General features: G+C 42.1%; 1 protein-coding gene across 1 annotated transcript; it reads right to left on the bottom strand.

Moving 5' to 3' along the window:
- Positions 1-2,900: 2,900 nt before the first annotated feature.
- LOC128761193 (protein SSUH2 homolog) lies at positions 2,901-13,064 on the bottom strand. Its single transcript, XM_053869236.1, has 12 exons — positions 12,903-13,064; positions 10,641-10,709; positions 10,493-10,568; positions 8,944-9,073; positions 8,033-8,093; positions 7,835-7,956; positions 7,688-7,750; positions 7,529-7,608; positions 7,266-7,358; positions 7,018-7,123; positions 6,284-6,391; positions 2,901-4,820 (listed from the first exon to the last, which is right to left on the bottom strand). The coding sequence occupies exons 1-12, from the start codon at positions 12,913-12,915 to the stop codon at positions 4,680-4,682; spliced, it is 1,062 nt and encodes a 353-aa protein (XP_053725211.1). The 5' UTR covers positions 12,916-13,064; the 3' UTR covers positions 2,901-4,679.
- Positions 13,065-13,548: the final 484 nt, after the last annotated feature.

Genomic DNA, 13,548 nt, shown 5'->3' with positions numbered 1-13,548 from the left:
TTTCGCAATAGGGCCGACGTGTTCGTCAGGCGACGGGTTGAACTGTAAACCAGCGCGACCAGCCAACGTCATGGTGTTACTTGAGACCTAGTGACTTTCCCTCTGAACGTTAGTGGTGTGTCACTGTCCTCCGCTGGGTCGTTGGGGCAGCAGCTGACCCCAGAGCCCCACACTTCCTTCACCTCCTCCAGCTCTACTGGAGGGGCTAACAAACATGGTAACATCACATGCTCTGGTCCACTTTAGTCCACGTTTTAGAATCATTAAACAATAAAGCATTTATGATCATCTGAGTGGTTACAGTCTGACCTGTCTTGATGGCGATACATGGAGGACACAGTTACACTGTAATGACAGCAACTTCTCATGGTAAAGATTGAGTGAGGTGCAATATTGTGACTATTATGATCTGTTCACATCAGTTAAAGCCACATTTGTTTTACATTTCCCTTTGCTTTAGATTGGATATGACATGAACTACCCAGAAGTCTTGTTTCAAACCTATCCTCTGATGCGAACAACAGCCGAAGTTGGTTTCCCAACTTGACTTTAATGATTTGTCATTTAATATGTTGTGAGATGAAACCCCGAAAAAAACTTGAAAGACCAGTATATTGTTTATGAAATCAGATATTGCAGTGCAGTTCCTGGACCAAGCCGAAACTCGATCGACTAGTCTCGCAGGTTTGATGGCATCTCTCTAACTCTTCACACACCTGTTTTGCATTCATCTATTGAAATGAACCTGATGCAAATGAAACATCTGAAGTCTAAGAACAGAACTGATGTCATCTGTGAGCCGGTCGAGGCGGTTCAGACATTTTTCACACTAACTCCTCAGCTTTGTCAGTCGTCTAGGTGTGGCCAGCTCCACCAGGGCACGTTATTCAAATGACAGTGAGCTCGACAAATATTTTCAGAACTGTTCTTTCCTTTCAATCTTAGGCCTCTTCCTCATGAAGTCACTCCCAACTGCCGTGATAAAACTTCCACTCCTTTTAGGAGGTCCACTCATTAAAACCTGATGCTATTTTTAATACACTAAATATATATTCTGATAGAGACTGAAGTCCCCACTGAGTCTTTTCACCTCCGCATTTGATAGAATTTCAGCTGGAGACATTAAAAGCCTCAAAGGTCAACCAGCTCGTCTTCCTAATCTGACATTCAGCAGCAGCAGTGAGAGACTGCGAGCCGGGAATCAAACCCCAGCTTTTTCTGGCTGCAAGGACAAACCAAAGATGACTGTAACAGACAATGAAATGTCACATCTGCTGCTTATTATGGGATGCAAGCGGAGCCACTTTATCTGGAAGGACATCTGCAGGCGTCGGAGCAGGATGTGGCCACATGGGCGTCCAGTAGTGTCGACAGTTAGCCACAGCCATGTGTGCATGACACATATTTGCAAACCATTTAATCATTTTTAATGATATTTATAATGTTCATATTGTATGTGAACAGTAAAACATTAACTTAACTCTGGAGATAAGCACCGTCATTTTTGACTCATTTGTTGGCATAGAATGTTTCTGCTCTTGAAAGTGACAGTATGATTTATTGATGAAAACTCACCATCTGTGACATGGAGGAATGGATGGGTGTTTGTGTGGACAGTGTTGCATGGTCCTCTACATGTGAGCCTACCGCTGAAAGTGCTTCATCTACAATTCAGTTTGTAATTCATACATGTGCTTTTATTTAAATTTTATATTTGTACAAAACATCGAACTCCATGTCATAAGAAAAAAAAAAGATTCCCTCTGCATTTCTATAATAACACACCCATTACTATAGTCGATCTGATGCCATGTTGTCCATGTCCTGGATGCACCATTAGATTGTCTTTCTATGTGTAGTGTGTGTGTTTTGCTATTTAAATACACACATTAATAAATGTAATTTCACTGTTCTTATAGTTATGATGGTCTGGGTATATTCCAAGAATACAGAGCACATTTATTCTAACAGCTAAGATTGAAATAACTTTAAAATTCCAGAATCCTTGACCATTTCCACACCCAGTGAAAAAAATAGTGTCCCACAGTGGGAATTACAAAAAAAATGTTCGGGCTGAATTGATATAGTTTTTCTGCTGTTAAATATATTTCATTAAAGAAACCTTGACTTATTCATTTCTGTTGTTCCTCCAAGAACATGACCTACACACATGAGAAAAATGTTTGTCTTTCTTTACTGAAGGTTTTTTTTTTTTAACAACATTATCTGCAGATGGGTCCAAGTGCCCAGAAATGTTAGCAGAAACCAACTTTAAATGTATTCATATTGGTCTCTGTCATGACTGCAATATTAGTGTCCTAATGCACATTTAGAACAATAGGTGCTGAAATGATGCCAAAGGTTGAGTGGCAATTTATCACCAATTTATGTTCCAAACTCATTCCTAACTCTCCAAAGGATCTGAGTGTTTTTATAGTCATCGACTTGGTCCTTCATGTCGACGTGCCTCACTGAGATGAGACGCTCCTGCGGCCACAGTAAAACACATCTTACAGGCTTGTGGCTGCAATTCAGACTAATGGTTTCCAGACAGCTCCTGAGATCAAGAACACCCACCAGGGAAGCGTCTTGTTGGTCCCCAAGGGCATCAAGCTGCCAGTCATATATCTTCTTGTCAGTAACAAGCAGATAATGAGGAAGAACAAGACACCGAGGACGATAACTCAAGAGTATAGTTGGAGACATGAGTCAAGAAAATGATGTCATAAAATCTTCACTTTTACTGATGGGATTGGAGTTGCTCTGCAGCAAATTGTGAAAAAAGGCTGACAGTCTTGATGGTTGTTGACAATATCATCCAGTATACTTTTTCATCATTGATATTACTCATGAACAGCTGATCTGTAGTGTTTTCAAAATAAGTCCAAACAGAGTTCACATTCTATACAGTCATTTTATTCTGGTTGAACAAGTCAGATTTTAACCATGCTGGACAGGCTCGATTGGATGTAAACAGCTTCAAGTTTTGCAGTACTTCATGTTTCATCCAGTTAGTAAGACAATGTTTATTAGTCACAATTGCTGTCTTTGTGGGACTCTGATAAAAAAAACGACCAAATGACATGTAAGTCATATTTTCAAGAAGTACAAAAGTAAAATGTAGCGTATGAACAATCTCGCGAGTGGCTAATCCCACTAGTATAGTCAAGTAGAACTGAAACAGAGACACACTCTTATGCAATACTGTATACTGGAGGATGTGATGTTTGTTAAGGCTTGTTAAATCTTTGGAGGTTTTCGCTGTAAGAGACAGATGTCGGTCCCCATCTAGTAGCATTCTTGTCACCCCAGACTGTGTTTGAACTGATGTAGAAGTGAATTTTAATAAGGCAAAATGTGTATAAAGATTAAATGTAAAACATTGCTATATTAATGAAACACTTAACTGAGTTATAGTGGATTTGTTATAGTACTGTATGTTACATATTATCATGCATAGGCAAAGCAGATAGAATGCTACAGTCAGAATGCATCACAGAGAAGACAAGACGTCAGATATATTTTGAGCAAAATTACTCATGAGCAATGGCACATTCTGGTCAGAAACAGGACTTTGGTGAGTGTAGATGGAGTGGTGTGCTGCAGCTGGGCCAGTTGAAGAAAACAGATCTGCGAAAAATGATCCTATACATTACAACATCTGTATGAGTAGGAAGTAGACAAGCAGAGCTGAGTCCAATACTGAATTGAGTTTGAACTGTAAATTCAAAAGTAGTAGGTGAGGTTAGCTAATCCCTTTCTTCAACTGGGTTTGTGACTGCGCATCACTCCATTAACAGGAGGTATAGAGTGTATATGGAACGGCTCAGGTCGACACACAGGTCAGTCTGGTTTCTGTCTCTAATATCAGCCTCCTGGGAGGAAGTTGCAGAAGGAAGCAGCGGCGGAAGTTTCACAAAATCTGTCTTATAAAATAAGAATAAAGCAAGCTAGGTGATGAGTTAAAGGCAACGATCACTCACTTTGACATGTTTTCAATTGAGCTTAAACTCAGTATAAAGCCACTGAAGTATTAGTAACACACACCAATGTGGTCAGGATTTGTGTTTCACCCTGCTACAACAGCAACACAGATTCTATATATGTAGTTACAGTGGCGCCCTCTTGAGCGCTCTCTAGCGTCGACCATCGATTGTTGCACAATATTAATACTATAATGTAGTCAGTCGCCCATCAGGAACTACTGCCTGTCATTATGATAAAGCATATGCCTCGCAAAGATATACATTGGCTGATTATGACAGAAACAGGTAATTTATAATCATCAAAATAAAAACAAACTAATGATCCCATTATTATTTAATTAAAATTACACAAGTTGTTTGATCACGTAACTTTCCAGCTGAAAAATACTGAATATAGGACTGAATTCATCAGATCAACAACAACCGTGTTGATGCAACTCAACACCCTCCGCCTGGTGCACCTCTGTAGTGTGGCTCATTTTTCTCACCGTTTTACTGTTGGGCATTACTTGATAGCCCTCTTAGAATACTGCAACATTTTAAAAAAGTCTGCCTACCACAACACTCCAAACATGTAGCATTATTGGACACCAAATGTCACTTTGGCAGACTCCCAAGCTTCCTTGATGTTTCATGGATCAATAATCGGTCAGACTAGTGGTATGCAGACGGAAGTGGAGCAGACATCGGCTTCTACAAGATGGTGCAACAGCAGGTTGCTGGGTAGTTGTCGGCGCTGACTTGGTTCTCGTTCCCGTACACGTAGTACACGTGAGAGTCGCCCTTCCATTTGTAGTTGACTTTGGTGATGGGGATCAGCTCCACGGTCTGCCTCTGAGGCAAGAAGGGAGAAACGGAGACAGTCGAGCAACATGTTCACACAAGAGACTAAGGAGAGTGGTTGCTCTAAATTGTCGCCACTGCACAAAGACATGCTCACTGGGTTAAATGGCCACTCTAAAATTGCGTGTGTGAATGGTGTGTGTGCCCTGCGATGGACTGGCGACCTGTCCAGGGTGTATTCTACATAGGATGCCACCTCTGCAACAAATCCATTCGTGAAATTTCCTCGCTCCTAAATATTCCACAGTCAACTGTCAGGTTTATTACAAGAAAATGGAAGAGTTTGGGAAGAACAGCAACTCAGCCACATAGTGGTCACCATGTGAACTGACAACTGTGCAAAGATGTCACTGACTTTCTGCACAGTCAATTGCTTCAGAGCTCCAAACTTCATGTGGCCTTCAGTTTAGCCCAGGTACAGTAAGCACAGAGCTTCATGGAAAATGTTTCCATGGCTGAGCAGCTGCATCCAAGCTGGTCTACATTTGACCATTTGTACGTGGCCCGAGGGTATGAAGTTGCCACTTTCAGCTGTCAGATAAGGCCTCTGCATGTTTGTGTGCTCGGCACGTGGGAATCACTGACCATGATGAAGCCATAATTCAAGTACGAATCCTGCTATTGTCTGTTAAAGACTTTCTTCTTCTTGGAAGTCATAGGCTCTTCTCCTGTCTCCTGTCTCTTCATTGAGCCTTTTCCTCTAGGACGGTTTCTGACTCATTTCGCGAGCTAGTGGGTTACATTTTGGCTCTCAAGTGACTGAGGCATAACCAAGGGTATCCGGCCATTTTTCAAAATAAAAGATTTTTCAAAATAAAATATCATTCAAACTCAGATAATACATGAAACGGAAATAATTTATTATTTCTTGTGCGGCCTGGTACCAATTGATCCACGGACTGGTACCTGTCCCCGGCCCGGGGGTTGGGGACCACTGGTGTAAAGCACGCCACCACTGGAGTAGGAGTGGAGGTGCCTTATCTGGAGTGATGAATCATGCTTTTCCATCTGGCAATCTGATGGACCAGTCTGGGTTTGGAGGTTGCCAGGAGAACAGTACATTTCGGACTGCATTGTGTCCCAAGTGTGGAATTTGGTGGAGGAGGAATTAAGGCGTGGGGTTGTTTTTCAGGAGTTGGGCTTGGCCCCTTAGTTCCAGTCAAAGGAACTTCGAATGTTTCAGAATACCAAAACATTGTGGACAATTCCATGCTCCCAATCTTGTGGGAACAGTTTGGAGGGGGGCCCTTCCTCTTCCAACATGACCATAAAGACATGGATGACAGAGTCTTGTGTCGATGAACTTGTCCTGACCTGAACCCGACAGAACACAGAATACCCTACTCTGACCACTAGAGGCTGCTGTTGACTCCATTTAGAGAAAAATGCGGAGAATTCTGTATGGTGAGAGTCGCCACCATCAAGGGATCATCTTTCAACCTGTGTGCCATTACCTGCTGCAGGATCCGGGAAGTCTGAGGATACTTGCTCTGGTGTTCTCTCACCAGACGCTGTGATGCTTCACTGATCGCAGGATAGGGGAACCCAACCAGAGGATAAACCTTGGAAAAAAAACCCAAACGTTTATATTCAACAACATCTGTGCATCACTGCTACATACTAAGACCATTGCAAATAGGTTGTTTTTTCTCAGAACATGACTAGAATTTACGGTGAGGTTAACTTAAGTAATATAACTTTTTAATTTGCTGTTTTGGCCGGCACTTTTTTCACAAGTTTTATTAAATATTATGGGCTTGTTTGAGCGAATACTTCTTTGAAAACATTTCTTTTTTTAACCATATAATCATTTTCTTGGTTTTCTGACACTGATTCATTCAAGGATTTCCTTTTTTTTATATAAACCCTGATTCTAAATTTAATGACTCTGTGTTTAATTTCAGTATTTGTGTTTTTGTCTTTGACGTTATGTCAAAATTAGGGCTGGAACTTAAAGTGAGTAATTTATATTAATTACGGACAAAAAAGAAATTAATCACAAATAAACTTTCCATTCAGTCAAACAATTTTGGTGAAATTCTGTGAAAGTTTTTTTTAAATGATTGTATTTTATTTATCTTGATCTTTAGTATTTTTCATAATTTCTTCATATAATTCATTTATTCTAGTATATTCTGGTTAAGCGATTACATCATTGTTAGAACATTATTTTTTGTCAAGGATTCACCATGTACTGGCTGTTTTTAAAAAGCTCTTTCCCGCTGACAGAGCGAAGGTCATCGATCTTCATTCCAGAGCTCTGCTCAAGCACATGATCCTCCACGTTGTTTGTCCTGAACACACAAAAATATGTAACAATAATGCATAAATTATAACACATTTTAAGATGCAGAACTTATATCCAGTATGTTAAATATTTCTTTTATTAATACAGCTTCATCCCACAGTAACAACTTGCTGGCTCCAGCCACTCACCACTCCACTTTCAGCTTGATGTAGGTCAGCAGCTGTCGCTTTCCTTTGCAGTTTTCACACTCCTTTGTTGATCGACCGTCGCACACTGAGCAGCTACACACGCACACAGATATTACACATTCTTTAGGTGAGTATGCAACTTTCAGTTAGCTGTTCGGTGGTGCATCCTGACACGTCATGACATATACCAACAGCATGGGGCCACAAGGTGAAAGCGATGTTGGAACTTTAGACTGAGACTCTTAGTGCTTTCAGGCCATTACCTTTCTTTGCCACTTCCATTACAGCGATGGCAATCGTCACTCATCTGCTTCCCAGAGCCGTTACACACCCAGCATTGTTTCTGTAACAACAGCACAAAGACAGAAGCCTTAGTTCAGTTCTCGAACTCTCCATGGCTTGAGATGATTTTCTGTCCTCACATATCCAGTTCCGTGACACTCCTCACATGGTAGAGTGCCTCTGGCATGGCAGACGTGGCAGTCCTGAAAACACACACACGGCATGAGAGAAAGTTCTGAATTCTGAACTGAACCATCAAATCACCACGATAATAACCATGTAAAGACCTTGATGGAAGAGGTGTAGGGCACTCGGATCTCCTCGGTGTGATTCTGGAAGAGGCTCGGGGCAGTGGCTGGAACCTCCCAGGGCCGGGGTGCAGTCTGGGTGTAGAAGTCTGGGGTCTCTCCTGTCACTCGCAGAAGACAGATCTGCCAGTCACACACCAGAAACCGCTGCATATGGAAGAGTCTGGGGGACCGCACCTTCATGAGGTTTGTGAGCCCACTCGGTCGACCTGGACTCAGTGAAGGTCTCTAGTCGATACTGAAGCACAGACACAAAATACCCACATTATAAAAGCAGACAAGAACACACTTCCCAGAAACACAGGGTTTGATTTCAACCGGATCTTTGTCAGGACTTGTTTAAAAGGTTAAGACTTCAATAAATTCCCTGCAGGTTGTTTCCATCCACTGTATTTACACAGGGATGAAGAACCGTGAACAGATCTGGAAATGTTTCAGCTTGTTCTCATTGAGGACTTGGCCAGAGGTCTGTGAGAGGAAATCACTCTGTGAAAATAGGACAAAAAAATGAACCTGAGTAGAGTCATAACACCCAGGGTTGGCTTGTTCAAAACAGGAAACAGACTAAGACAGAAACATCTTTATTTGGCAAGTGGTCAAGGCATGAAGAAGACAGGAGTGAGGATCATCAAGATGAAGGAGGACGTGATTGTGTGAGGCCAGTTCTTGGTGTGAAAGGACTGCATCAGGTATTTCTTCCAGCAGTCCTATTAATGAAGGTAACCACTGACACAGTCATTCATGCTATCCCAGCACCTGCACAGACCTCCAGCCCATCACATGGAACATAGAGACAGTTAAACTCTACATACTGACGCCACGCTTTCAAAAAAGTGGACGAAAGATTTGAAAAAAAAAAAAAAATCAATAAATATCAGTTAAGCTCAGTAAAGTGACTTTTGTTTTGCTGGCACGAAAAAAAAAAGCTAACCCTGCTGACGTCTGGAAAAAAAAGGCCTCTCCCTGCATCTGTGACGAATTATCTACGAGCAGGAAATCTGCCCCCACAGTTTAGAGCTGAGAGTAACAGTAAACACTGAGAAACAGTGGAAAACTTTTTAAGAGTGTTTGTGCGGCAGCAGCTTTACCCTGAATGTGTTGAACGGCTCCATATTGGTGATCACACCGTCGTTGGCGGGAGCTTTGCTGTAGCAGCAGTTGGACGCAGCGAAGCTCTTAAATGCCTCGCGGGCCACATCCTCAGACAAAGTCGGGATGCTGTGAGAGAGACGATATAAAAATATGTTTCCATTCACTTGTTTTCCTTTGACAAAGTTTTGAAGCAGGTGACTAACAGTATCCAACAAAAGATCATCGACATTCTGTACTGAGGCAACTTCCAGCCAGGCCTCCAAGAAATGGAGACTGAAGGTGAGGAAGAGACTGTAGGCAGGGTGGAATGGGTGGAGACAAGCATGACATCAGGGTAGCAGCAGGAGTAAAAGGGAAGTGAAGGACTGTAGTGAGGGGCTGCTAAACGAAATAAGGGACGTAAGAGAAAACAGTTGGGGAAACTCCACAAGGTAAAACATTGGAGACACATTTTAATAAAAGACTATTAAGAATATAAAATCAGATATCATACAAGGCAATTTGAATTTCTATTGATTATGTAGGATAAGAAATACTGTCAAAAAGATCAAAGAAAAAAAATCATCAGAAAACCCAGAATGTCATACTGTATTTTAGATTTAAGCTAATCCCGACAAGTAAAAAGCTGTTTCAACACCATCACTTTGATAGTTGTACTCAGACGTAAATACAGTCAAAAGGTAAAAGCTGACCCCCGGGTCACACTTTACCCAGCTCTGGTTCAGAGACAACAAGAAAAGAAGCGGAGTCTGGCCTTAACCACATGCAGATGCAAGCAAGAGCTCTTGTAAAAAGTGAAATGGACTGGAAACAATGCAGTACACATGCCACGCCTGTAGGTGGCGTTGACATGATTTCCCTACAAATGAAAAAGTCGGCTTGGCGAGAGACAACAAGAGGCAGGTGTCTGGTATCATGGACACTGTGAACCTGTCAGCAAGCAAAGGCGGGCTGGTTAACAGTTAACAGGAGAGATGAGAGATGAGGAAATGAAACAAAGATACAAATGGGAATTCACTAAGGCCGCCAAAGAGACCAAGTTCAGTTTGAACTGTCGTACTATTATTACCCTTGTACACTTGCATTTTGCAGATTCAGCAAATATGTGGTAAAACACTACATGCAACATCAACATTGGCAATAGAGTGTGATTTCAATTACATGAAATTTCCATTTTGATTCTGTATAAAGAAAATAAACTTGTGTTTTTGACTTCACTGAAGAGCGTGTGCTGCTAAACTCTTACGTCCGCAGCACATCTCAGTTTTTGCGTTAATATTCAACATGCTGGGCAAATCCAGCTGAATGTACCACACTGTTGTTGTATTGTGAAGACTATAGACAGAAGGGTATGATGCCATAGTTAGCTGCCATGAGTTCAGACACAGACCAGACCACGAATCAGTCACTCTTGGATTAGGTTTTGAAAAGTTGTTGATCCAATGAATGAAAATGCTGACTTGGCATAGGCAGGTCTTTTGAAGTGACCTGGAAGAATTTTTTTTTTCAGGTTTATCATCACAGTTAACAGTTAAGGGTTCTTACATCCACTGGTTTGGGTCCTGGGCAGGCACAGGTGGCTCTACGGGCTGGGAGGGCGCAGGCGGTGGGAGGTATCCACCTGAAGCAAGAGACAGAGAACATCACTTGACCCTCTCTTGATGTGATGAGAGGCTGGTTCTGTTCCTCTCACCTCCACCGACCACGGTGCCTTCGTAGCCGGGCATGGAGCCAAACATGTCGGCCGGGGGAGGAGGATACGCTGTGAGCACAAGCAGGTGTTTAATAGTACTGAGAAATCCTGGTTGTTTTCCAAAGTCTGAAAAGAGGGAAGGACTTTTCTGGCCGATATATGACGGCAGAGAATGTCAAGAAACCAAAATGTTCTGGAAAGGTCTCCAGAGAAAGTGAGCAAGCACTTCTTTGTGAGAAGAATGTGACGGTCGCATTCACAACTTGCAGCAACAAGCCTCAGTCTGACTAGAGCTCCTGCAATTAAGTCCTCTACACAAATCTGCAGCTGTTGCTGTTAGTTAACAGGGGTGAACACGACACCTAGGCAGCTGGGAGGGAGGGAGAGGGTTCCAAACCGTAGTCAAAAGCACAGTGAAACTTTTTCATCTCAATTTGCTCCGTTAGAGAATGTCAGGAAATTCCCAAATGTTTTCATGAACTAATTCAGCTCCATAAATGTAATTAACCGTGAAGTCATGTGAGCTTTCGCTGTCAGTCTGAGGCTGAAAAGAGCACAAGGCCTGTGAAAAAAAAAAATAATGTGGGATAATCAAATCTTTTTCAACTGTGAAAACCATTCACACTGGTGAAGACCCCTTGAGTGCCGTTGTGAGCCGTGGTGAGTTCAGTCTAATGACCATGTTGGTTTCCACTCAATGGACGACACGATGCTTGACAGCTATCACAGGGCCATAGACGGACAATTGCGGGGGCAGGAGCCAAACCAAAGAGCCCCTCTTTGACCCTTCTCTAGCTGGGAAATAACAAGATGTCCCCAGGTCAAATGAGGGACACAAAATCTCTCCATCTGGTCCCACGTCTGCCCCATGGCCTCCTCCCACAAGCCAAGAAAGTCTCACAAGTGGGTTATCCCAACTCCTCTCCACTGGGTTCACTCGATCCATGAGTCTCTCCAGCATGGATCCAGCTCTTTACGTCACTATGACTTAAAATATTTTGATCTCTTGGCTTGGTGTTGTGTTGTGTGAGAGTGTGACCTCAAAATGAATTGGGTTTTCAGCTATTCTTAAGCAGCACTCTGATGTGGGAACTTTGGGTGTCAGCGTGATCCAGCAGGAATCCCAACTTGAACTTCAGGAACAAAGAAGCAAACAGGCCACTCCGCTGGACTGCAGATTAAAGCAATGGGCACATTGAAACTAAAGTATTGTTCAAGTACATTCATGCTATCAACTAACAAAGAAATGGAATCGATTTTGAAATGTTCAGGAATCTGCATGCAGGAGGATTGGCTGACTGAAGACATTTGTTATTGTCTATTGATGGCTTGTTTCAGACTCAAGGTCAAACTGGACGCACCTGGAACTATGACTGTCGACAGCAGTTACGCTTTTCGCCTCCCTCATACTAAAAACATTTACTGTAAGATAATCTCACTCGCTATTTGTTTTGAAAGGGAAAAGAATCCCGTCAAGTCACACTCAGGAACTATCTGAGACCTTGAGTTGTGAATGCATAGACATGGAGTTGCTTGAAAGTAGAGGATTTTCAATGAACAATTGTGGCGAACTTCATGTTTCTCTTGTTATGACCTTTATCATGTTCCTCTTTGTTGACTTCAGCATAGTAAGGGATACACCCTTACTTTCTTCCTCCTTAAGCGATCACATTTGTCATCAAATTACTCCACATTTACCCTCTAATAATTGATTTTATTGATGGACAAGTGGTTCCATTTGATCACCCACAATATACACTAGAGTGTTAAGAGGGACCTTGGAAGTCTTCTGTCACTGAACCCTTTAATGTTTGTTTAACTAGTTTTTGTTGATAGAACAGGCAGAAAACACGTAAACCCTCCAACTCCCGATTTAAAATCCAGACATTGATCCTTTTGCGAGCCAGTCATGATAACCACTACTTATTCAGATCAAATTCCATATACTAGGGACCATAACAGGCTTTGCATTAGCGTCATATATAATCCCATGTTAACTCCACAACAGAGAAATAAATAACGGAAAAGTCATGCTCTCAATGCTGCACACGTAAAAAAAAAAGCAAAATTACAAAATGAAGATAAAAAACATCAATATAAGCAGTAATTTTCACGCACAACAGGAGCAACGTTGCGTGCGTGAAAACCCAGCCAGACTTTGATGTCATGAGTCGCGGGTGGGCGGTGGTCGCCTCTGAGCTCAAGGATCTCAGATCGCAGGACCCTGTACGCTAATAGCGTGAATAAAGCAAGCCGGCTTACCTGCACTAGTCATCGCAGTGACGTTAGGTCGTCGAAGATGAAGTTTTTGATCCGATCGTTTCCACAGCGAACTGAAACCCGTTACACGCCAGAGCGAGCTGCGGTGGTGAAGATATGCAAGGCCTCTTCCGCTGAACTTCAAAATTAGAGGCTCGTATTTCGACTCGCTTTTCATTTCAGCTAAGCCCAAAATTATTCATACCCCTGCTTTTTTCAGTTACACATTAGTATTTCACCTTAGATTTGCCATGAATAATATATGTGGGCAAGTCTGGAACCATGACCAGTCACGTCATGTGAGGTAACACCGGGCAAGGTGTTAAATTATACTTCAACAACAAAGCAACCATGTCCACAATGACTCATAGTCCAAGACCGATAGCCACAGGATATTCAATCAAACCGTCTCTGAGGGTCTGAGTTTGCATTTTGCTCTTTAACCAGTTTTCAGACTATAAAAGTTGACTTTTTATTTTATTTATTTATTTAATTTTTATTAACATTACTTTATTTCGAAGCACTTTCCTAGTTGGTGGAAGCCCCACTGACCATGGCAATAAATTCAATTCTGATTCTGACTCGCTTTGGACATTTCAGTCGGTTTCGAGTCAACACAGAAAAAAATTGCCTAACAACTTCAGGTGCC

Source organism: Synchiropus splendidus, chromosome 6 (genome assembly GCF_027744825.2).
Source record: "Synchiropus splendidus isolate RoL2022-P1 chromosome 6, RoL_Sspl_1.0, whole genome shotgun sequence".
Lineage (NCBI taxonomy): Eukaryota > Metazoa > Chordata > Actinopteri > Syngnathiformes > Callionymidae > Synchiropus > Synchiropus splendidus.
This window is presented reverse-complemented; position numbering and strand designations above follow the sequence as displayed.

Coding starts and splice junctions, on each gene's coding strand:
- LOC128761193 (XM_053869236.1), bottom strand. Junction 10,569..10,640: donor AGGCACCGTGGTCGGTGGAG/GTGAGAGGAACA, acceptor CTCTTGCTTCAG/GTGGATACCTCCCACCGCCT. Junction 7,359..7,528: donor AATGGAAGTGGCAAAGAAAG/GTAATGGCCTGA, acceptor GTGCGTGTGTAG/CTGCTCAGTGTGCGACGGTC.